The 26,991-nt window shown below is 37.7% G+C and overlaps 1 protein-coding gene across 1 annotated transcript in view; it reads right to left on the bottom strand.

Annotated features, from left to right (window-relative positions):
• The window catches only part of epha3 (eph receptor A3), a 110,528-nt gene that overhangs the window by 74,756 nt on the left and 8,781 nt on the right, over positions 1-26,991 (bottom strand). The window contains exons 2-4 of the mRNA XM_017302419.1: positions 25,475-25,539; positions 18,177-18,188; positions 16,774-17,434 (exon numbers count right to left, since the gene is read on the bottom strand). Of these exons, the coding sequence (XP_017157908.1) occupies positions 16,774-17,434; positions 18,177-18,188; positions 25,475-25,539 (738 nt within the window). The remainder of the gene's footprint in view (positions 1-16,773; positions 17,435-18,176; positions 18,189-25,474; positions 25,540-26,991) is intronic.

Below are 26,991 nucleotides of genomic sequence, written 5' to 3'. Positions count from 1 at the left end.
TGTTAGTCCAGTGTAATCAGAACCAGTAGTTCTAGCGTGGCTTGATGTCTCTTAATTAGTAAGCTGAGTCTAACCTCAGCTGCAAAATACTTGAGAATGAGAGGGGAGGTAAACAAAAAGCCAGAGTTGCGACAGAATAGTTAAGATCAAAGAAAAAATAGGTTTTAGAAGTGCTGACAAAGTCTTTAGCTAAATTAAACTCAGAACACTTGGAAAGACTTTAATATTGCTTTTACCAGACAGTTGTAACACAACTTGAACTTATTTGTAAAGAAGAAAAAGTAAAAATGTAGAAACACCAAAAGACTCCAATAGGCACCACAGAAACGGAATTAATTTTTTTCAAAATAATGCTAAAAACCATATATCTCTTCCCTTTCAGTTCACACTTCTGTTCTACTTTGTGTTGGCCTATCACATACAGTTACAGCAATAAAATACGTTGCTGATYGTGAAAGCAATATGACAAATCATAAACTGCAAAAGAGGTATCTGCATTTTCAACTTTTTTTTTTTAGTTCTGGAAGTGTGTATTTAAAAGTTCACTTTCAGGTTCTTTGGTACTTCTTGCTTCTTTGGGTCTAGAGAAGTGTTGGATTTGACAAGATCTAGTCACATAGCAATAAGAAAAAGTCTATAAGTATTAAAATTACAWTTCTATTAAATGCCAAAGCAAATGTTTAAAAAATTCAGTATCCCAACATGCAATAACTATGCCCATCTTTCCTCAAATGTCAACAAGGAGCCCAGAACAAATAAAGTGTAATACACCATATTAAAACAGTGTCTGTACAGCAAGATCACCAAATAAGCCATCAATGAAATGGACACATTTGCAACTACAAGTCAAGTCTAAAGTGTTAGGGCAAAATCCAAATCAATGCTTAAGTTATTGAAACATAAATAAATGCATGTTCAACTTCTGAATGAACCAAAGATGATCTGATTTTATTTAGATATTTTCAGCTGGATGTTTCCCTGCAATGACAGATGCATACTTTCACAGTAAAACATCAGCTGGTAAATCTCTTACTAAGACTTGAACCTCAGACCAGGAGTTCTCATTCAAGTCTCAAGCCTTTAAAGGACAAGTCTAAATCAAGTCTGAATTTGAGAGACCTATAAAAAAAGAGCATTTTACTAAACAATTAGCATTGACCGTTTTTAATATATCAGCATTGGTCCAACATGGCAGAAGTGAACAAGCAATGTTTATTCAACATCTAAAAGTGAAATAATTGGTTTTACGGTTCTGTGGCCAATCCCTAGATTCGAGTATTTAATGATTATAGAAGTATATTTAAATGTTCCTSCATTTATTTTGTTACTGYTTTAACATGTCACTTGTTGATTAACACAAGCGATATAAAACATTATGTTAAACATTGTAAATGTTATTTTACTTTTTTACCCCCACCATATATTTTTACGTTCAGTCCCACTTTAGTGAGCTTCCATCTGGCTTTAATAGTCACAGCTTTGTACCCTCTAAATTGCGAAAAGACCAGTGGAGGCCTGTGTGTGTTATAATTGTTGCAGCATTTCAACTGAGAAAAAAAAAAAAAAAAAAAAAGTGATTTTGCTTTTCAAATGAAAAGCTTGTTAAACACTGACATCTGTAATGGAGACAGCCGGTTTAAGAGACATTTAGGTGGTGACACAATAACTTTTCATGACTCTGCAAGGTCTCTTTTCACAGTGAGTCCATAATGATTCTGACAACTACACGCATTATTATACATGCCTRTAGGGTGTGTTTAGATTAACTGAGACACTTGATAGCAGCAGCCCCTAGATGCGCCTAAGGTTACAGCTTGGGGCACAACCATGTATTTTACACCATATTGTGGTTCCTAATAAAAGTATTACGTCTTAAATGCATTGTCGCTTATGAATATGACACTAATTTACACTACAAATGACACACGATCATTTTAGTCCAGAATTGTTATTAGGATGATATTCGGTTGTCTTTGTGTGCTGGCCCTTCCTCTGAGAGAAGAGATCACAGAGATCTACACTAACTAAAAACGACAAACATCGTTATTCAATGAAACAGTCGTGATTAGAGGTGGATTTTCTGACAATATATTACGGTGTATTAAAGCATAGCAGACAAATAATAACAGTAATCAAATGAGTATTAGTAGGGAAGAATCAAAGCAGCAGGGAGACAGAGAAGCCTTTTGATTCTCAAATCTCAACATACAAAGAGAACAAAACCTGGATGAAGAGTTTCWTGAGTTGAGTCATTTGGTTTGAGTAGAAATGATGAAGTGTGTGTCCTGGCTAACAGATGCAAATCTCATCAAAGTTAAAAAAAAAAAATCTGTCAGGAGAGTAAATTTGGAAAGATATCCAAAGATATTCCACTGACCACATCYGACAGGCCAAATCTTTTCTAAATCAAAGGACATTTGCAAGGTCAAAATGGTTTTTTTCTTATTGTCTAACAGTTATTTTATGTGAAATAAATAAAATGAATCCCAGTATTAATATATCAATAAAGTTGCCAAAAAGAAAACCTTACACAAAGTACCTGGTTTTCAGCATGATCAAAAAGACAGACATTTGTTTTGTTCCTTACTCAGATCACGTCAACTTTTTCCTCCGTCTATCCAGCTTGCCTCCTCTCATTTATCACAAATGACAAACTAACTCCCATGTTCTGCTCCGACGTTTCTCCTTCCCTGGCTCTTACATTACATGTGTATCCAAACATTCATTTTGTGACAAGCGAGACGTTTCCTACTGTTTTCATTCTCCTGTCCCCGTCTGTCGCAGAGCGCGAAGAGCCCAGTCTCAACAGAAAAGGTGCAACACTGTCAGATGCTAATGTTGTGACGGACATACTCTAGTGGCAGATCCCTGAGAATGTAGAAATGTGACAAGAAACACTGAGGTTTTTGTGTGTTTTACACAGTGGACCAATGTGGATATCACCTGTTTCAGACAGAGACATCCATCTTGAAGCACAAATGAGTTATCTCAGCAACAGCAAAGTTATGAATGATAAGTGAACACAACAAATGATTTCTTGAATATATGCTTAACTACGTAAACATAAACCTGTTTAGGCATACTGGACTTCCCCCCGGTTTTTCTAAAGTATTTTAAAGGGGCGGCATTATGTATTTTCCAGACACATTGTGTCACAATAAAGTAACTATGTTATCTTCAGTTGTAAAAACGCTGTACATATACCAAACATAACTTTTGATCCCTTGAAATTGTTCAGACAGCTATTTCAGCACGTCGTCACCGCAATGCTCCTCCATGATGCTGTTTACAATGGTACTTAGGGGCAATTTACTGAAAGAGTCTATATGACGAGCTCAGCAGACTCGCAGTTTGATAATTGCTGCTGCCGCTAGTCTGGAGGGGCTGAGAGGAGAAAACTGTGCTCTTTGAGGCAGGAATTCAACTGAGGACTGCAGTTCCAAGGAGGAGCTTTGTGGAAATAGGCAGTGTTTCNTACCTGGTTTTCAGCATGATCAAAAAGACAGACATTTGTTTTGTTCCTTACTCACGTCAACTTTTTCCTCCGTCTATCCAGCTTGCCTCCTCTCATTTATCACAAATGACAAACTAACTCCCATGTTCTGCTCTGACGTTTCTCCTTCCCTGGCTCTTACATTACATGTGTATCCAAACATCCATTTTGTGACAAGCGAGACGTTTCCTACTGTTTTCATTCTCCTGTCCCCGTCTGTCGCAGAGCGCGAAGAGCCCAGTCTCAACAGAAAAGGTGCAACACTGTCAGATGCTAATGTTGTGACGGACATACTCTAGTGGCAGATCCCTGAGAATGTAGAAATGTGACAAGAAACACTGAGGTTTTTGTGTGTTTTACACACCCGTATCACCCGTTTCAGACAGAGACATCCATCTTGAAGCACAAATGAGTTATCTCAGCAACAGCAACGTTATGAATGATAAGTGAACAAAACAAATGATTTCTTGAATATATGCTTAACTACGTAAACATAAACCTGTTTAGGCGTACTGGACTTCCCCCCGTTTATCTAAAGTATTTTAAAGGGGCGGAATTATGTATTTTCCAGACACATTTTGTCACAATAAAGTAACTATGTTATCTTCAGTTGTAAAAACGCTGTACATATACCAAACATAACTTTTGATCCCTTGAAATTGTTCAGACAACTATTTCAGCACGTCGTCAACGCAATGCTCGTCCATGATGCTGTTTACAATGGTACTTAGGGGCAATTTACTGAAAGAGTCCATATGACGAGCTCAGCAGGATGGATTGACTTGTTTGATAATTGCTGCTGCCGCTAGTCTGGAGGGGCTGAGAGGAGAAAACTGTGCTCTTTGAGGCAGGAATTCAACTGAGGACTGCAGTTCCAAGGAGGAGCTTTGTGGAAATAGGCAGTGTTTCYACAGGAGATTCAAGAATTCCTCAAACATGCATGAAGGAATCAAAACAACAGTCCAGGTATGTTTTCRAAGGGATTTACTTTACATAATKCCCTTTTTCTCCCTTATTACAGCTAAACCACAGTCTGGTCATGTGGAGCTTCCACRCATACATTRAGATGTTCCCATGGGAAATAATTTTAAAAGCACAAACCTAACTTTTTTCCAAAGTTTCTGGAATAAAATCTAGAAATGTATTAATGTATTAATTTATTCGTGGGGCAGGGGAAAATATGTTAAGAAATACTTGCTGAAACGTAATCACCAGTGCCACAAGTTTTGGAAACCCTGCTGGTAATTATTTTCACAGCTCTACTTCAAAAAGGGCAGCACTCAGTCTTCTGACATATTTCACAAGGCTGGAGCATGGAGAAGGATGGATKGACTTTTGCTTCTTCTATTATTTCTCAAATTTTCTCAAATCCAGAGGTCTTCTTATGCTCACTTCCCCTCATCGCACCCTACAGGTTTTCTGTGGCATTTTGTTCTGGCTACTGAGGAAGTAGGTTGATTTTGTGTCTGATGAACCATTTTCATGTGTCGTGTTGTTGAGCATCACAGATCCTCCAGCATAGCGGTTCTCAATGTGGGCGGTACCGTCCCCCGAGGGGCGTTCAGAGGACGGCAGGGGGCGCTGGCTCAAATTTTTACAAAAGGGGGGCACTGGGATTCCTTTGGGGGCGTTTGGTCGAAGGTAAACTTTACGCCTTATATGCACAACAATACCAGTTTAGACTTTGAGCAACTTGGTAAAACTGTATTGTGTAACATTAAAACATGCTTGGCTGYAACTGTATCGATGGCAGCTCTTCTTCTTCTCTTCAGTGTTTGTAGCTTCTTGGCACAGCTCCGCTCCTGCTACTGGTAGCTTCACCGCACCAGTTCAGCTTTACACGGGCTGATGACGTTGCTTTGATTCACTTGTCGTGTCTGATTTTCAAATATTTTATGTTTTATTGAGGATTTTTGTACACATGTTTTGGCAGTGCTGTGATCTTAACAAAGCAGCAACTTGTATTAAAACGTGTTTTATTGTCCGTCTGGATGCTGCCCGCTTCCATGGAAGGACAACAGAAAATCACTCTTATAAACATGTAATTACTAAAATCACGATACCCTCACTTTGTATCTCTCTGAAAAATGAACCAATTTAAATAAAGAAATCCCTCCATGGGTGATACCTCGATAGAGAGCGTTCATTTTATAGCGTTAACACTGGTGCTGTAAGTGGTCCGGTATGAAACGGGGGTGACAGAACAACACAGCACTTTTAAATGTCAATAATCAGAATGCAGAAATTGTTTTCGTTGTTTTTAAAGGTTTATGTCAGTCTGCCTTTTCCCCATCGATACGCTTCCCGACCGCCCTGCACCTTAGAGGCTTAAAAAAAAGACGTTCACATTGCGCAAAACTCTGAAACAGAAGAAGCGGGACATAAAATGGAGCGACAAACTAGATGTGAATTATGGCATAAAAACAGAGAATCCAACGCTGAACAGTGAAAAATCAACACATTATGTGAAACATGATGATTAGGCGGCGCAGCAGGTGATGAGTGAAGATTACTGATGGTGAGCGTCAATAAATGATAAAATAAATCTAGCAACAGGAATGAAACTAAAGTGGACATAGCAATAAACCAAGAGAGGATAATACTAATCAAATGAAACTAAATGGAAATGAATGAAGAACAAAATGCAAGAATAAACTAAGAAACTAAAGTAAATACAGAGGAATAAACTGGTATGGCAAGACCTTTCAAGCAATACTTAATACAAGAATAAACAGCCACTACTTCCAGATAAAAAGTAAAATAATATTGTTGAAGTGCCATGGGTTTGTTGAGACCATATCTAATACTGAGAATAAATATATCTTACAGACCATAACAGTAAATAACTGATCACTTATTTATGTTTTTAATTAGATTTGATATATTTATTTCTTCAATATTATTTTTCATGTCAGTGTTAATGTCATGAGGTTGACGACTCCATGACACTTTCAATTTGACTCATTAGGATTTGATTAAGAACCAGATTTGTTCTTTGTAATTTCTGTCCAGTAAAACTATTAACCTATAATTCAATAGACAGGTCTATATAAATATACAATCCATGTTTCTGTCTCATATTTGTATGGCATTAAAAAAGATCTGGAACTTTTGTTTTTCCACTGAAAGCTCTGGTTTGCACAATAAATGCCATGTGAGTGAAATTTTATGGATGATACTCTGATGTCCCATTCTCCTGAAGGCAGCACAGAGCTGCACCACCTGAAACACACAGAAACACTGAAGAGAAGAAGAGCTATGATTAATATAGTTGCAGTTATATCCATGTTTTAATGTTGCAGARCTCAGTCACTTTGCAAATAGTTCAAAGTTTAACTGGCATGTTGTACATCTTTTATCTGGTCATTTTGTGGAATATTTAACAACTAGAAAATGGCAAAGAACAAGAATATTTTTTCCACTCTGATTGGCTGTTGTTAGGCCTACYRATTTTAAGTTGAATGTTCATTGCATTTTTTGTAGACACCTGTGASAATAATTTCTATTCTCATGGCTTTTTTGTTCTTTGGTAAATAATTTTTGACAATAAATACAAAAACAACCATAAAATTCAAAACATCTACAATARTGATAMTAATATTAATAATAAAACAATAGTCAACCCAAAGTATCCTACAAATTCTTTGGTGGGGGGCTAGGGGGACGCTGGCCCAAAAAAGGTTGAGAAWCACTGCTCCAGCATGTTTAACAATTGGCATGAAGAGTTTTTACACATATTCATCCTGTACTTCACTAAATCTTAATGTAGTGTTTGTTGCTGAAAAATGACACCTGTTCACTTAATGTCACACTCAACTTCAGCCATCTTCACAAGTGTAAAATTGCAATGGCAAGACAACAGTTTTTCTTCCTGCTATTACCCCCAAGCAACTGTTTTGTACGTRAAAAGCATTGCATGGTTGTAATGGAGACTTGGTGACCCCAACAGTGAGCGTTAAAGATTTAGTTTTACCTTCTTCACCACCAGTCTCACTGTGTGYGGTGGCAAGATAAATGTGGGTCCTTGTCCTTTCTAGCAACCAGCATSTAAGTGAAATATGCCCCTGTAATGCTGTATTTTTACCCMAGGGAAACAGAAAGCTTTGCATTACTAATAAGTTCCTAGTATACATTAAAATAATGTTTCTGTTACATTTGTTTTAAAAGGATTTGAGTGGTTAGGGGTCCCAATAATTGTGCCACTGGGAATTTAGTTAAAAACAAGTCGTCTCATTAGAGTTTATGTTTTTCCCACATCAAATAAACAGACACACATTAAAGGTTGGATTTCTCTAAATTTCTCTGTGTGCAGTTATAAAGCTATTTCTTGGAAGTCTTTTTAAACAACTATAAAATGGGTGCCAGTACAATTGTCTGTATCTATCAGTTGATGCATTTAAAGAATCTACTGAAGATATACATGCAATGACACACCACACATAAATGACCTACTGTAAAGATGTTCAGTCAGCTAGCAGGGCCTCTCAAACAAACAAACGCCCCATGCATTCAGACCTCCATCAGTCTCCTGGCATCATTCTGTTTCTGTGCATTGGTGTATACGCGTGTGCGTGTGTTTGTGTTTGTGTGTATGCGCGAGCCTCAGAGTTAAGTTGAATTCCTGAGCCTGTGGTTACCAACAGCTTTGAAGTCCCAGCAGCACCAGGGCCCCGGGGTGACAGGCTTTACCCGCTGCCCCCAGCCTGCATTGGAAGGCCCACAAAAGAGAAAAGCAAACAGGCAATAATACCCAGAATGAACAAACCTTTTCTGCGTCCCTGGCTACAGCTTCCTTTGCTATCCGATGCCAGAAACACATTCACACACACTCAGAAGCACTCACGAAATCCACTGATATGAGCCACTTTATGTGTGCAAACAGAAATGAAGAAGAACCTAGTAAATATATTGTATCAGACATACATTGTATCAGAAAACATGTGATACATTAATCTCATATTTTGTGTGGCAGTGGTGGCTCAATTTTCACTCATGTGCTGTATTTGATTTAAGAAGACATTAAATTATTGAAAAGTTTCCTTGTTTGGTGTGGACTGTACTAATTTAGCCTGGATTTGAAAATAGTATATAATCATACTCTATTTTTTGGTTATTGGAACTTCTTTCCTTACACACCTAACTCTTCTGCTGCTTTATGGAGAGAGTGAATATGATTACTGTTATGTTCTCAGCATGACATCCCTAGCTCCACTTATTTTATTTCCACAATAAGGATGCACTTATAGAAAAAGTTAGAGCTGATGTTAATAATTTACAACCAGTATCAACATGATCTATTTTGTATTGCAAACAATGGGAAATGAACAAAAAAAAAAATGTTATAAAAAGTACCAACATATATCTGTGAGCTATTTTAGCAACATTTGAAGACCTGCAAACTAAGTTTGTCACAACACAAAAATGTCAAATGATACTAAGAAAAGTCTATGCTCAATATGATTTACAATGCTGTAGGAAAATCTTTCAAAGAGATAGGATTCTTTATATTTTAAGAGTAAAAAATATAATTACAGTCTACCATTTGGTTGTGTTAATTAAACACATTAGTCTCCTAAGCTCTACAACTATATTTAGGAGTGATACAGTAGCATTAGTTTGTATCGCAGTAGAACAAAGCATTGTGTGATTTGAATGGAACATGGTTCTGAAATTCACACCAGGAAAGTCCKTCTCAGAAAGACAGAACACCGTTACAGGAATGTCTGTGAAGCCCATTCATAAACACATAGTCTTACCTTTGTTTAAGTATTGATTATATCCACATTTGAGTTATTTTGAAAATCCCCAGAAAATACACTTTTCTAAGTTTGAGTTATTTGCTTTACATAAAAAAGTTACCTTTTATTAAAACAACTCAAATACTTAATTAAGGGAAAAATAATATATGTCTTACAAATCTAACAAATCCTGTTAGTTTTAGGGCAAAGTTGATCCAGGACACACTACACAATATTGGTCAGTGCCATCGACTGATGTTTTCCTTTTTGTCTTTAGGCCAATGGAATTCCACAAGCTTTATATTGATCAACACTGATTTTAGGCCAATCAATTGGTGCTTCCTGACAAGTTCAAACCACTAAGATCAGCAGATAAAAGCATTAACAAAATATATGCTCAGACCTTATTTTCTTAATAAGGTCTAATTTGTTTAATCGCTTTCAGCTTTGGACTTGTAGAATCATGACTTTAATTTGTTTTATTTAACTTTATACATTGTGGAAATTACATTGTCCTACTTTTCTGTCACATTACAGTCGAATCAATCAAAATGACAAATGCAATGGCATTTAGGGCAATACAGGAAGTAAATAAATTAAATGGGTTACATAGCTTAGAATGATAGCAAGAGAAGGTTATTTTTAAATGTAAATCGAAGGAAGTATAAATATTCGCCAAAGTTAAACTAATCGTTATTATAGGGAATTAATGTAAAATAGGTTTCTTTAGAACATAAACTAATGAAGTATTTACAACAAATTGATTTCAGCTTTTTTTTTTTTTCTGTGACAAACTTTAAGCTTTGAAACAATATTTTGTGGCTAATCTAACGTAATGGCCCAGTTGTTTTCAAACCAGGAGGCTTTAGAGTGCAAATAGATCCCCAGGTAACTTATCCAACTTTTGATACAGTATTATTATTCCTTATGTGATCATAAAAGTGACATTTAAACTATGAAACATCTGACCAGTGCTCTAGGTTTATAGAAAACTTCTCCAGAGTGAGTTCCTGTAGTTACCCTTGCAAATGGAATACACTGTAAAACCATTTCTGTAAAATTTACAGGACCTTTCTGGTAGCTGGAGGCCAGGACGTACAGTAGGTAATTTTTTACATTAGTGTTACTGTATGTATGACTGATGAAAGGATGTTGCATTTGCACATAGTTTCCGAGGGGCAAATGGCTCGAGTTTTCCATTCATCCATTTTCTATACCAATCTAATCCTGTTCAGGGTCACAGGGGGTTCTGAAGCCTTCCAGCGGTCAACGTGAGAGTAGTGGAGCCCAACCTGGACAGATCACCAGTCTATTATGGTGAGAGGGCCTGGGTGTAGATTTGAATCTGGCAAATATACTGTTAACAATCTGGTTCAAGACCTTTCCTATGAGAACACTCAATTCAGGGCTTGTCCTTCTTTTCCCGCCTCTGTTCTTCTTTTCAGGTCCAAGAGGGCTAAATGCCAGGGAGCACACAGCCAAAGAGCTGCAGCAGCAAAAGCCTCCACTCTAAGCTAAACTGACAAGAGAAGAGGAGAGGAGACTTAAGCAACAGAACACCAGTGTTACAACAGAGCTCTGTACTGTATCCTCGGTTCACCCAAACACGCACGCACAGGAAAGATTGAATTGATCTGACTGCCTGGATTCGGTTTAGAAATTTGTAGCGGAAGTGTATGATACTCAACCGTAAAGAGTGAAGGTGCCCTTTAACAGGGAATTTCCACTAGGAGCAGGACTCTGTCGTGCCTGTCGTTCACCCATTGTGAGTGAGCGCCGATACAGACCATGCGATGAAAAGGGTCACAGCTCACACATGTAAATATACGGTATGCAAACACATGCTTGGGTATAGATCCAAAGTAACCGAGTATTTTTCTTCAGTCCTGGACAAGAGGAAGACACTGCGCTTACTGCAACTCATGGGGGACAGGCAGCACCACTGCTGTGTGTGTGTGTGTGGATTTCAAAGGGGTTTGTGAGTGTGTGTGGAACTGACGTGTTTTTGTGAGAGCCGGGTGGTTATATAATGGCCAACAAAAACAAACAGAGTCCTTCCAAGGGGACAAGGGGAGAGCCAGCAGCTCCATGTATTCACAGCACTCAATCTCAACAGTCTGGCAGACAAATATACAAAAAAATGTAGTTCAAAGAGCAATGTGTTTGATGAAAATCAAGAGGAAAGAGTCAGCACAAATGTGGGATCTCTGCAGTGACGCATCAGTTTAATTTATTAATTTGAGTAAAAAAAAAAACCGCGCCGTATTATAACGATGATATTTTCATATTTTATCCATTATAGTTAAATGTACTTGACTTTAGATCTCTAAAAAGGAACATTGAGTACGCTCATAAAGAAATCTTTATTAAATCATAAAATAAAAGTTGATTTATATAAATTTGATTACTTCAGACTCAAGAGCAAACTTTTTTCCAAACATCTGTGAGAAAGAGAGCAAAAATCTATCTGTGTGCTCTCACCAGATTCTACGTAGAGGCAGACTAGCAGCCACAATGTCATTACAGAAAATCATTTAATTCATTGCGTGAGCGCACAATATTGCTGAACAGAGCTTTGGTTATTATTAAAAGCAAAAATAAATCAGCTCATGCCCAGCCTAAGTATATGATTGGTCAAGTTGATGGAGGCTCGCGTGACAGCCTCAGTGGAAGATGTATAATGCGAGTTCAAAATGTCTGCTTGAGAGCGAAGCAATTCTGTGCACAAGGGCAGCCGCTAAATCACTTAAGCTGGAGAGTGAAGAGTGATATAAAACATTTGACGTGATATGGACCAAGTGCTTTGAACTCGGCAGCCAAGACCATCAGGCAGCGGGATGAGAAGAACGTGTGGGACGAAAGAGAAGGAGCAATCACCAGACATTTTTGTTTGATTCTGGACAGCTAGAAACTCACACAAAAATAAATACAATCTGAGTATATATTGATTATTTGTGTTTGTATCTATAGCTTATGCATGATATATAGCTAAAATGTGAATCAGAAAATTTTATAAATTTATATTAATAAATTAGAATGAGTGTTTGTTTATTTACAGTTATACATTTGAAGGAAAAAAGGATGCATAGAAAAGTACTTTGTATATTTAATTTAATTTTATTAATTATATTTTAATCATGTTTAATTTTTTATTGCTGAGAGGACAAAATTGTTAATTTTTCAACATTTCAAATTTATTACAGTTTAATCAGAGGGATGAATTGCAATTTATGATTGAATTAATTTAAAGGAAGTTATTGGTAAAGTTTCTCGACATTAATTATGAACTAACACTCTATAAATAAATTGCATTGAATTGAATGCTAATTATGACATTCAATTTCCCAGGTAAAAGTCTTGTTGAAATTAAAATATATTTTTTGAGACTGACCTAGACTTGGTTGATATAATAAATCAAGTCTAGGTTTTAGAGATATATTGTTTAAGTCTAAAAGGACTAAGATAAATAGAACAATATTGAAAGCGGGAAACTGACAAAACAAGACGTTGATGTATAAAGCTAGACTCCTCACTTAAAATAAAATAATTTCAGACAAATGATGCAAATGAGTTTGAAGTAGATTCSATAGTGTGTCTTTGTACAAAGATTTTTTTTTCTGCASTACAATGAATATTGTAGAGCTGGCTAGTTTCAGGGCTTTGTTTCTTGATAAATCCAGCAAGAATGTAAACCTGGATCTCCTCTCACCGTGCAGAAGAACAGCTGCTTGCCCATGCAACACATAGACACACACACCGACACACAATCCTCTCAACACACACACACGCACACACAGTTTTCACAAACAGGCCGCCGTTAGCTGTTTTAGGATCAAATTAAGGTTGCAGGAATTTCACACTGATGGTAGATACGAGTAGGTTCACCTGCTCCATTTTGTTGTATTGACAGATGAAAGACGGACTTAGCGAGATTAGATCTGGCTTCACATTTGTGTGGAAAAGCTGAAGGCTTCTTGCAAGATATACAGTAATCCAGACGAGTGACACCACTATACATGTTGGACATTTCTGATTACCCTGCATCAGCGCTGAGTTTCTACATGATGAATAAATCAATTGACACCAGCTGCTCTGATAAGGATCATATAGCTAAAATATGTTCACACAAATACTCATTGAATCGTTTTAGTAATGCATTCAGTCTTCCACAAAAAAAAAAAAAAAAGAAAGTACATGTACTCTCGTATATCTGCAGCTCGGATATGTACTCTCACGGCCTCACCCAGGCAGAGTGTGTTTTCTTTCAACGGCGCCACTGAAAAAACAGTCTGACATTTAGCCAGCAACTCTGGCCTTGCGCACAAGCAAACAAACACGGACACAAAATTACAGCCCAACAACGCACTGATTGTCTATTACTAGTGTGTACTCAAATAATTAAGTTAAACATACTTTAGAGTCTCTGGAAACAAAAACAACTATTCTCACACTCCCACAATCCCACTAATAAAATATTTTACTGGAATAGAAGCAACTACATTAAAGTATTGCTGAAAATAAAAAATAAAGTTTATTTTAATAATTTCACCACTCTTTAGTAAATCTTTCTCCTGTCTTCTTTCATTTGAAAATATGCAGTGGTGTGAAAAAGCATTTAACTCTTTCCAGATTTTTTCCATCGATGCTTCTTTGTTCTCAGATTATAAAAAACAAAACAAAACAAAAAAAAAAAGTCAAAGACACCCCGAGTAAGTACAAAAACAGTTTTAAAATTATGATTTCATTTAATCTAGGGGAACATTTGATTCAAACCAACATGGCATTTWGTGAAAATATGAATACACCAAAAACCTAAAAGTCATACAATTGAATAAATTTGGGATGTTTTTGATGAAACAAAAAAAATCCCATGGAGTAGTTTTGGAAGGTCACTCTGTACAGATGTTTCATCGGTTCATATTTTTTCTAATTGTAGATGATGGCTCACGCTGTATTTCTTTGAACTCCCAARGCTTTAGAAAACACAWGACGCCTGGCTTTTTAAGATCATTTAGCCTASTTTATGTTGTCAGGGAGATTGTTTTGAGTGATTCTTCAGCACAAATAGTAACCAGATCTGGGTGTGGCTAGTAAAGTTGAACAGATTAAACTTCATTCACAATTTAAAAATGKGGGGATTTTTCATTTTTGTCTATGGCTTTGGTGGATAGTTTTTTTTTCCTCTTAGCAATAAAAATTGTAATTTGAAAACCTACATAAAAAAAAAAGTGCAGTTGATTTTTCACAGCTGAGTTTGTGGTTTTAGCTCAGAAATGATAGACATTTTTAACAGATTTCTCAATGTAAAATCACAGCGGATTGTTCAAATACAGTTAAAGGTTTTCATGTCCATCTACAATAAAATTTAAAATAGATCACAGACTAATGCGATAAAGCTTTGCAACATGTGCCGGCTTGAGCATCTGTAACATGTGTATACTTGATAAACCAACCCTCACGCATCTGTTTCTATCATTTTTCTCCATGTGTGCAGCCTTGTAAATATGTTTTGCTCCTCTTTATGGTACCAGCATATATGGTGACCTAACGCCATTTGGCCATCTATCTGTTAACACAGAGGGCCTGGTGAGCGTGCGGCATGATGGGGGCCCCTGACGGCTGCTTGCAGGGGGCAGCAGGGGCCCCTTGGTGCAGCTGTCCCACTCCATAGTAACACAAGACCTTATTAGAGTCCATTAGAGCACTCTGAAACTAATAAGAGATTGTCAAATACATCCAAACATTCACACAATTCACAGAGACGCAGGAAGCGAATGGAGGGTGACAGTGAAGTGGGAGGGGTGAGGGCTTGTGTGTAGGTGTGTGTGTGTATGCGTGTGTGTGTGCGTGTGGTTGTGTTGATGAGAGTGCAACATATATTTCCATAAGAACATTCCATTATATCTATCAAACTTATTTTGTTACATTTTTGAGAAAAGTCTGAATAACAGAAAAATGCAACAAAAATATGACAGATTCTGTACTTTTTCTAGCTTCTGAAATATATATTCATTCGATATATATTTCATTCCCGGCCTCTTGTTTATTATGTTGTTTTTTTCTGACTTTATCCAGCCATGCTGACTAAAATTATCCTTGCATCTGGGCGATGAGAAAATGCTTGTCTGGAGTCCAGAGTTCCAGAAAAAGAGCGTCCCCTGGCCCTGACAGCAGGGGCTTGACCCAGTAGACCGCCTTTGATCTTTAATTAACACCGGGCATGTCTCTGGAGAGAAAAGCACTGATGAACAAGGAACCGTTTGGGACAAGCTACAAAAGCTGAGAATGCAAAATGGAATATTCTTCACTGTAGTGCTCTGTATTGTTTCTGCTTTAAAGCCATTGTAGGAAGTATTTACTGGTATACACATCTAGAAACGGACATGTTGTGAAAAAGCTCAAGATCAGTAAGATTACGTTCTCTGTCGAAGTCTCAAGTCTTTTGCAGCTTCTAACAAGTTTTCTCATACAATTGGCCTGTTTTTATCTCCATTTATCTTCTCATCAACTCTGACCAGTTTCCCTGTCCCAACTGAAAAATCCCCACAGCATAACATTACAACTACCATTCTTCGCCCTGAGGATGGTGTAATTAGAGTTCTGTGTGGTTTGTTTCACACTCTACATAGCATTTGGCGTAAATGCCAAAAGAAATATGCTTAGATCACTAAACTAGGGAAGACATTTGAGCGATGTGGCTGCAACCTCTACAAGTTTTCTTCCAGGTTTCTTGTGTATCCTCCATGGATTGTGACAAACTGCAAACAAAACTTAGTACATCTTTAAAGACCGGACTGTGATCCACATTAATGACAGATGGATATCTGCCACTGCTCCAGAGTTTAAAACATTCAAAATTGATAAATTATGTTCTTCCGCTTCACAGCTACATTCTAGTTTGTGTTGGTCTGTGAGAAAGTTTTGCAAGGACCAAAACATGTGTGAAGATTGTGCAAGCAGCAGAACAGTCATGACGACCAGACAATGATATACAAATACATTTGCATCAATCTCAGTTTAACCTCCTGTCATACTTTCACCCGCACCCACAGTCATCACCACAGCTATTCCATTGTAACCCACTCCACTCTACTCCCTTTGTCGGACCTGTCTTTGCAGTTCTAGCTAAAATCTTCCAAAGATAATGATGTGTCAAAGAAAAGGTTACTACCAAATCACTACCGGCTGCACCCGCCTGCTGACGGACCTGGATAACACATCGTCTACATATAGAGAGATACATGCGTACAGCTGGACAACCTATCCAGAGACACCTTGGGAGCCTTGGATTTGTTTGAAGGTTTCCCAAACAGAATGCACCCACAGCCAAATACGTAATGTGCACAGAAAGACCAAGTATTTCACATTAAAGCCCTTAAACTGACAGATATGAAGTGTAGAAGTCTTTACATCAATCTTTTCTCGCAGCCTCGGAAAGGTCTTTGACTTATGTAGATCAGAGAGGTTCCACACACAGGAAGAGATGAGACATTGGACATTAGAGAATACAAAATATATACATATAAAACAAATGTTTCTTACTTTGGCAGGTGCTGATTCTCTCCTCGTATCCTGGGTTACAGAGACACTTCCCAATAGGCACAAGCCACTCCCCCTCTGTGCTACAGTACATTCGTGGGGGTTCCTCCTCTTTTGAGTAATTGACACACAAGCCTTTGACCTCAACCAGGGACTGGGAGTCCATGGGCACAGTGTCAGGAAAGGAGGCCAAATTCTTCACAGTTTGTGGACACTTTTTAAAGTAAACTCTGACTGAGACTAAAGCCACGCAGGCACCCACGTCCTGGAAYGCCAGGTAGAAACCTTTCTTGCTCAAAGGSCCCACCTCCCGCACCTCAGTGTTGAGTTTGAGGATGCGATCTCCAAGGTCTGTTTGGGTAAAGCTCTCATCGGCAGCAATGGTGTCAATCTTCTGAAACTGATGCTCCCTGAAGTGGCTTCCCTGGTCATCGTCTGTCTCCAGGTAGAGGAGGTTAAAAGTCTCCTTACATGTGCCAAGGACCAGCGGGATGGAGTTGCAGTCCCGCAGGGTGAACTTCAGCTCCACGTAGATCTTCTGCGCCGACTGGCGAGGGATCCAGTTGGTGCGAAGCCAGTTGTTCTGGCTGTACTCCATCACGTTGCAGACCTGGAAGGTCCTGATGGGGGTGTAGTGCTCGTCCACACCACTGATCTCCTCCCACTGCAACAAACGAAAAGAGGGAGGGGTCGAAAGGAGAAGCAGAGGGAAGCAGGAAGGAAGTAAAAGAACAGAAATACAGCAAATAAAGAAAGTAATGAGAAAATTAGGAAGTGAGAATGAAGAATAAAGATGGTGAAAAGAGAAGAAAATAGAGGCAAAGAGATTCATATAATGTTGAAGACAATTAGGGGTTTGGAATTAGAGGAAAAAAGAGGGAAGGAGGGGAGATAGAGAGAAAAATAGTTATCTCCACCCTGTAACCATTTAATGATGAATTATTTAGATCCAGATTCATTCTTTCTGAATACTAAACATCTAATAAACACTTAAGGGTGAAAAAAATCACACTACCAGATCTTTTGTAAATGATTCAAATTAATTAAAAGCAAACTTGCTGCCATAGCCAATTTTTCTCTATTAGGGTGCWGTGAAAATATCTCTAAGATAAGCCATGAAGTGTGATGTTTCCATCTCAGTTGCTCTAMATTTGTGTGAAGCTGCATAATTAATATTAAATATCAACAAAAATCTCATAGTGTTTCTTTTTCCACCCTTACACTAACACGATCTCTTTAATTTCTCTAATAGTGAGGACTTTCAAGCTGTAGTCTTTGTTATTTGCATCACAGAACTACTTCTACTTAAAAAAGAAAACGTGCTGAATCCACTAAATGAAACAAAAAGAAGCTACGAGGTATAGACAGATGTGAGTGTATACCAGGAACGTTCGTGTCTATCTTACATTTTCCCTCCACTGGGAGAAAGCAAAGAGAGGAGAGGAGAAAAAGAGAGCTGGGTCATTCCTTTTGAATTCAACACAGCGGGAAGACTCATTGATCATGCTCTTCGGCTTTGCTGTCCGGGCAAATCAACACCGAGTCACAGCAATGAGGGATGGACACCTGTAACAGTGGGCTTATAATGGTTAAGATGAGATAATGGGTGTAAATGAGCAAATGGTTTTCCCTTTTCYTTTTAGYGAAATTTTAATAGAAATTTTAAATCCCTCTGTTGTGTTCAGATATGAAAGAGTTCATTATATCACGGAGACCTGAAAMATTATTAGTATCGACGTAGCGTTTTTCAGATTTTGGTGGATTTCAATCATATACTTTAGTGCATTTAAGATTTTCTGCAATAAAAAGATAAATTAGTTTTACACATTAACAGTTCAGAACTGAACTGTCCATGTGTATTTAATTCYCTCTAAATCATGATGTAAAACTACATCAAATTTTGGGGTAAAGTTTGATATTTCTGTTGATTCTTCTTAGAAAAATATTACAAGTAACTGGATTTATGCCTGGACTTTGGCTAGGCCATTCTACCTCAACACTATGCCTTCATTTACACGATTTCAAATGGTAAATTTTGCTGTATACTTACTGTACACGTTCCCTGAATTTAGCTCTATCAAAAGTTACATCAACTCTGAGCATTCATATCCATATTGAGATTAAAATACATACACAGGGACTCTATCTAAAAATTATGTAACCTCTGAAATCTATTGGTTGGACTGGACTAAAGGTGATCAGAGTAAAAGAGGCAAAACATAAAATTACAACACTGTCTTTGTTAAAAAAAATAATAAAATATTGAAAACTTTGCATCCTTTTTCTTTGCACTAAATAGTTGAACGTTKTGTTGGTCACGTCTCATAAAATGACAGTAAAACACACTGAAGTTTTTCAGGCAAAATAAAAAAAAATGAAGGGGTTTGAATGTTTTTGGAAGGCACAAAATACTTGGGACATTTGGAAGGCAGACAAAAGTAAAAGCCTTAAAAAGTACAAGCAGAAGTCGTAAAAGAGAGGGACATAATTAAAGGAAATCTCAGAGGGAGAGATTTCGTTTGTGTTTAGTCTCTCCCGTCATGGTTCCTTTGGCATCGCCTCATTCATCTGAGAGCAGTGAACGGTCCCTGAAGCTCTTACAATAACAGGGAAATGATGGGAGAATTCAAAGGAGTTAAATATAGAGGTGAAACTAAAGTTAACATTTCACCTGACTGTACTCACAGGTCTAAATGCTCAACTATAAATACAAGCACAAAATGATGTGATGACAAGTCAAAAAGGGTTGCTGACAGACTTTAACAGAGCAGAAACCAAAAGGAGGACCAGCTTTGTCATAGTGATTAGTGACTGCTGACATTGTGTTTGATAAGAAAATCTACTTGTGTGAACACACTGACACATGTGCATGCTTAAATGTGTTTCTCCATTATCATTAAAGATTTTGGAGTTTGTTTGCATTTTTAGGTCAACTTATCTTGTTGAATTTTTGTTTTTTTGGCAGAGCAACAGGTTTTCAGTTTTTTCAGCAATTCAAAAAAATATGCTTACTATATCAAAAAGATTTTGGTACTAAGTGAATAATGTAGTATACACTAATACAACTGTGCTTAATTAAACTTTAAACAAGAGTCTGGACATTTAAATATTTTATTATTTACAACTGAATTATTTTTTTTAGTTATTTTAACTCTGATAGTATGTGTTGAAGTTAAATTTGTRAATAGTTTGTTCTAGATGCATGTCACCCCGGTTTAAATATGTTGGTTCTGATTCATGAATCWCTKTGTATAGCTTGAGTCTACATATTCACTAATATTGAAGAGAACCATTTTAATATTCAGAGGTATTGCACAACCTTGCTTTAAATAGATTTTCACCAACTATGGTCATTTAATAAATCAATGTTTCCAGTTGAAAGAAGTCATGGCTGTCCTATCTGCTTACTTTGATAAAAATCAAATAAGTTCTAAGTTAACTGCATGAATCAAAGCATAACTTCTTCCACAGGGCTTCAGTAGACAGTTGCTGAGTTTGAGACTTTCAAATTTACAAACATGATAACATTAGTTTGAAACTGCCTCCACAAAAGAGAAAGATTCATGATGAGTTAAATTTGACCACTACTTTGAGGTAATTATCTTGTTCTGCTGCATTCGGAGCATCTGTTTTTTCTGTTTGAAATGCTCCCTGGATTTTCTACTCTGGCTTCCTCTGCATGTGTGCATTTGTAAAACATCACAACTGCGTGCTGAGTCTACAGCTCTGACCTCAAGACCACATAAAGGACTTCATTTTGACAGCATACTCTTACATTTCACTTCACTTTGCATGTCTTCATGCATCAGTYCCACATTTTAAGACAGTCTACATTTCAATATGTTTATTGTGAAATATCCAAGCGAGTTCAGACTGATACATGTACTTTCTCCTTTAGATAGGCCTATTCTGATTCACAAATGTTCGCAGAAGCCTTTAAAATGTGTAAGATATTATTGCAAGATCTTTATGACCTAAAAACATTAATGCTCTGTTTTGTTTTCTAATRTTTTTCAAGGGTAAGTTGTGTTGCAGATGCATGCAGCTACATGAAGATTCATATGAAAGTTCTCAAGCTGAATGTTCTTTGATCATGTGATTCACTCACCAATATGTTGCTCAATAATAAATGTCCTATTGTACATCCAATAGATAATTATATTGGCATCTACTCTAAATTGAGATTAATTATGCTATGTGGAGTAGCAACCTCATTTTTAAAATGGGGTATGGAAATTATACACCTTACAATTCAAAGCTTTTCTATCAAGTAGTTGCTTTGATTAGAAAGGCTTAATGCTGGATCCTCAGCATGAGTTTCACAGAGAAGAGGTATCAGACCATTAAATAAACCCATCGTCACTATGAATAATTGTGTTCTGTGTAATTAGAGAGCAATGTTAAAGTGATGACGATTTAAAGATTCATACGAAAGAACAAAATGTCACCCCAAAGTTTTGAGGTTAAAGTTGTATTAAAGGTGCACAGGTTTGCTTTAGTCTTTGCCCCTCTCAGACTTGCTGAACACTAAAGTTACTAACGATTTGGATTTACAGTGTATGAAATGAAGAGATAAGTGAAGACATACAGTAAGTGTTATCTGTTGCAGATAATATATAAGGTTTTAACAGAACCTCAGTTTAAAACTAAATCACCGGTTTAAACATGTGTCAACYTCTTACTGAGATGATGGAACTTTTGGACAGTTTCAAGTAGAGGAAATAGCACGATTAGCCATCTTTCCAAACATTCTCAGTTTTATTTCATACATCTTTAATATTTTTTAGGAAACTTAAAAAGCCACCRCCTTATATTTCTCCAACACAACTCTCCTCCTTGTTGTACTCTAATTGATATATAACAACACRGTGACCCTACACTAGTCTCTATGACCTCCGACCCTGACCCTTAATGGTCGCAGCTGAGGCACAGGTTGGTGTGATGCTGCCCTGGGTTCTCTGATCTGTGCTGTAGGTGAAACAGCTAAACGGACGGTAATGAAATGTGGTAAGTTGATCTGATCAACACATAGCTATGGCAACAGGCACTCCTCAAAAGCACCTAGTCAGCACTCTAATTCACCTAGTTCAAAGATGTTAGGSTCTTTGGTAGTTAAAGGGGGGCTATAGGGTGACAGAGCACTTAGATGTAACTGAGACTGACAGATTTCAGAGGAAGTAAAATAGATCAACACCTGCCGGGAGTCTAAAACATCTTTTTTCAGAATTTACTTCATTATTGAAACATATTCCACATTGGTGCTTCGAGATCYGAGTTTAGAATGTATTTTTGATTAAATTGGCCGTGAACCAACATGGTGTTGGGTTTGAGGATGATCTGACRAAGGGTGTTCTTTTTATGGCTTAGGGTTAAAAAAGAGCTTGAGTCATGCATGCAGTTGGCAGCTCCATCAAAGACACGGCCTTGGCTCCGATACAAGATTTGTGCAATCATATATGATATCACTAGTTCTGAAAACATAACCTGATGTGCCAGATGGTTTGCTTCAYGGAACCATCTGGAAAGTTCTTCTGRAGTTTTAAGTATGCTCAGAAAAAGAAAACATAATTGCAATCATTAGTAAAACAAACAATGTTGCGTGACTAAAGTATCAATTATTGATACTGCCAGTGCAGGAGTGCCCTTTAAAGCTGAAATATCTATGATAAGCCTCTGGTATATTACTCCCSTTTATTAATATGCATTAAACTYCTCATAACAYTCCTTGTTATGAAGCTCCTCAGATGTAAAACACTTTTCTGTCCCGCACTGCATATGCGAAAGCAGCTACCTAAACTTGTTTCACACRAATTAATATTGGTAGCCATGARTGGATATTTGAAATACTGCAGCAATAAGCCAAGTTCCTGGCAAAGACAGCCACGTTGTATCCCCCGTTGCTTTGAAGACTGTACTTCACTTTGTATGTACCCATTAATTCTATTCTGCATGCAGAGCCGGTGTCTGGGGTGTTGGTTTGTTGCTGAAGAATGCTTTCAAAGCATGCGAGAATGTAATCTTTAACAGTCTTTAGTGATGGGTTAAGCCCCCCGGACACTGCAAAGCAATCAGCCTGCCTCCCAGACAGATAACAGTATATCTGGATCAAACACACTCAAACACACAGACGCACAGCCATCAGTCCATTCGGTGGCTCCCGAGTGAACATCCTGGGGAGGCTAAGCTCTTAATTTGTTCTGACCAGAGCACGTTGCGTCTCCGTAGGCCAATAGCTGAAGCCTCTCTATCAGTGTGAATGAGTTTGTATCTGCGTGTATGTGTGAGGGAGGCGGAAAGGGTTCTCYGCCGTAGCCACACATTATGAGAAATCATTTCTGAGCAGCGGTCTCCGAGGGGCATGCTGCTTATCAGAGCGAAGTCAGTGGATGACGTGAGTAATTACAGATGATTCACCTTGAAGACCTGATCATCAGCAATATTTATCTGTGTCTGTGTCTCTGACTTTCTCCCCTCTGAGCTTTTCCTGCTTTCTTCACAGGCTTCCATTCACCATCCTTACTCATCTTTTTGATCTCCCTGTCACTCATTTCTCTTCCAGTCTCAAAAATGAAGGTTCTCTGGTCCGATTAGTCAGGCTGCATCATGCTGTGGGAAGTCTTTCTCATGAAAGAAGACTGGGTTTTATTTAAATAAGATGAAAACTGAACGTTTTATCCAACATACAAAGTGCTATATAAGATGGAAAACTCACGTTGGACATCTCCCTCGACACAGATATCTAGTGCGTATCATGGCAGTGGCAAATATTTCACTATATAAGCCTGATTATTGCCATTTATCTGTCTACATCTCTGTCATTTTCTCTTTCTCTCACTTTCCTCTGCATTTCCAACACCCCTCCATSTATTCTTTCTCCTCATCTTTTCAACCCTTARCTAATTCCCTGCTCATTCTGCTTGGAAAGATTCTCCGTAGGGAATCACACCGACGACCATTCCTCACAGCACTTTTACAAATCGGATAACCACAAACGTCTTATCTAAGCTAGTTCAAAGAAGAAAATCTGAAGTAAAACAGACATTTCTCTCCAAACTGCATAGCCTCTGTCACACATTCCAATGGCCAGGGCTGTATCAAGTACCCGTATCAGTGCACATTTTCCTAGTTGCTCACACGCAAATAACTTTTAGCCAGCACAACATCCATCTCTTCCGTCATTTAGTCGCACAGTTGCAATTGTGTAGCCTGCAATCGTCTGTAGACCAAATGGATTTTAAAGTGCATGCAGTTTTTTCTGTGATTTTTTTTTTTTTTCATTGCGGTTGATCCTCATTGGAGAAGCTCGGCATACTCCGACAGTGCCAGCGCTGTATACGGCCGAAGGAAACTAGGTTTGGCAGTCCAATGGAACAAATGACGGGATTACCTTAAGCTACTGCCAAAGAGTAATTCTAACACTTAATAAAGGAAAAACAGGGAATTGTGTATGTGTGTGTGTGTGAGAGAGGGGGAAAGTTTGTGTGAGTCTGTGTGAGAGAGAGAGTAAAAGAGAAGTGGGGGTGGTGGGTGACAGGAGGCCAGCCCAGAGGCGCAGGAGTCTAACTAGTTAGACAAATAAACACTGAACAAGAGCCCACTGGAGGGCTTTGGTGGAGAAAGACAGACTCGCAGATGATAGAGGCTGCATTTTCTTTTTTATTTCACAGCTTTTTCCTATAACTTCTTCACATAAAGTGTTGTACTATTTACAAAAATGTGATCTGTTTTGAATTTGSGGACAGGGGGAAAGGACAGTTCGAGATTTGTCAACATACGTTCGAGCTGCAGAATGAGCAATATGCCATGTAAATTGTATTTCACTCTTTTTCATACGTTGGTTTCATGATTGCAAACCAGAACCAAAATGTTTAAGGGGTGACAATGCTGGTWAAAAAAAACTTGTTTTGAAGCACACAGAATTATGAAGGTCTTCAAGAAAATAAGATTGTGGTGGTTATTTTGTRTATGTTGCATTTAAATGAAACAAATTATTAAGAAAACATTTTATCTCTTCTCCTATGTGATTAAGAGTACCTTGCTTTTTTTTCCCAATTTTATTAGGAGTATATTAAGAATAAGCAAAACTCGTTCAATTCTCAATAAAAGCCATTATTTTTTTTCTATCGTAAAAACGAATGAATAATAACATTTGAAGACATGTTTTGTCTTAAATTATGCGCCTAACCTTTTCCTACAAATACAAATGTGGTGAAAGAAAATAAACTTTTGATATCAAAATAGAAAATGCTGTGGTTTGAAGTAACTCAAATAATGTTCAACAAATAAGACTGCTAAGTTTGCATGCATTGTATAAACATCATCAATGTTGTTGTAATATTTTATTAGAGGCAGTAATTTTTATATCTCTTCTTACGAGGATCATTTGGGGCCAAGAACCTGAAGCCCATTAATGCCTTAATCTCTCCTTAAACACACACATGTTCAAATGCACAAACGACAGCACATGAATGCCGTACAGTTTCCCTTAAGTATCTCAACCATATGGCACACTGAATACTTAACCTTTGACCTGCAAGATGAAGAACAGGCAAAAACATCCGCGGAAGTGGGTCAATCTGCACTTGATTCTGTTGTTCAATAAGAGGATCAATGGAGTCTAAACATCATGATTTTTGTGGTTTAAGTCTTCATGCAGTTCAGGCATGATTAAAGTGGTGAAGGTAAAAGACTTAAMGATACTCACCCCATGTGATGGGTAGGAAATCCATCCTAGCTCCCCTTGGCTTGCTTTAGAGTCTAACAGGTTAACTGTGGTAGGAGAGAAAAGGAAAAACAGACAGCAAATGAGTGACCAGTTCTTGTTAGCCCCAATTAGCCTTCATTTAATCCCAAAGGAGAAATCTCCAACCTCAAGGACTGATTATTTACTCAGCTGCCACACACTCCGACTCACACGATGGCATTAAATGGCTCCATGGCGAACTTTGTGAAGACAGTGATTCACATAAAGACTCTCTGTTTGTTTTAAACCTTTGTTAATTATTAGGTTCCTCACCTGGCCTGTAGCTTAACACTACAATCAGACCTAAACTATTTTAGATTTTAACAATGTAAAATAGTTTAGATTGTTCCTTATAATGCATAAGGAACATAAGGAACAACATCCTCATTGTTGCTCCTTACGCAATACAGCAGCTTGCAAAAGTGCTCATATCTGTTTCTGCGTTCTGACAAAAATCACAAACTTTAAAGTATTTTATTTYATGCAAGTGACCAATATGTGAAGAGGAAAGCTTTCAAAAATATTTAACAAATCTCATTCTCCTAAATAAAGTATATCAGTGGTGAGAAGAAAGTCATTGTTGAACGAGAACGATAAGTCATGTTATGTTGCTGAGAGAGTATGATGCTGTTGTATATATATGTTTTTTTTTCAGTAGCAAGAGGCTGATTGAACAGAGTTGACWGGAAGCTGGAAGAAGCTGTCAGTTCAATCCAACATCTGAAAATAGAAAGATGATAGGTTGAGATCAAACTGAACTTTTTGCCTTACATGCATGATGCTCTAACATAAAAAATAAAATAAAATACTGACAGAGCTACTGAGATGTTAAAATTGTCTTTAGTAACTATTAGATTCTAGGTTAATGATCTTGACTGTTTGATGGTAAGCCTTGGTAAAAGGTCTGAGGTCACRAATCTCTGAGCTTAWGACTTTGAAAATTCAGCATCACTACTCAGATATGCTTCTGTCTCAATGGAGTGTAATCCAATGAATATGTTTCACAWCTAAAATAACCCTCGTTTCTCCATTTAAGGCAAATGCTGCATTTTAGTTTGTATTAGCTGAATATGTTTYCTCAACTGTGAAAGAGGTTCATATTGCCTGGAAAACTACAAACACCCTGCACAAGACACAGACGAACAGAGAAAGCATATCTTTCCTTGCAGGTATTTTGAAGGCGGTGAAYAAAAAATACGGCCARGATTTRAAGAAGCCAGGAGACAAGCTTAGTTTCAAAGAGTCATGCTTTGACYCATTCAGGCACCGGCCTACCTTACTGCACACTCATTCATGGCGACTGAAGTGTAACCAGGTAAAGCAAAAGTGCTTCAAATCAAAATTTAAATGCAATCACCACTTTCAGAGGTAGTCCAAAATTCCATTGGCCACACTATGACCAAAATATGAATCCATTTAGAAAGAATGGAAATGTAGCCTGCATATGTAGCCTGAGTGTGTGTGTGTGTGTGTGTGTG

The sequence above is a fragment of the Poecilia reticulata genome, linkage group LG2 (genome assembly GCF_000633615.1).
Source record: "Poecilia reticulata strain Guanapo linkage group LG2, Guppy_female_1.0+MT, whole genome shotgun sequence".
In the NCBI taxonomy this organism is placed as follows: Eukaryota; Metazoa; Chordata; class Actinopteri; order Cyprinodontiformes; family Poeciliidae; genus Poecilia; species Poecilia reticulata.
Note: the sequence above shows the minus strand (reverse complement) of the source record. Positions and strands in the feature narration are given on the sequence as shown.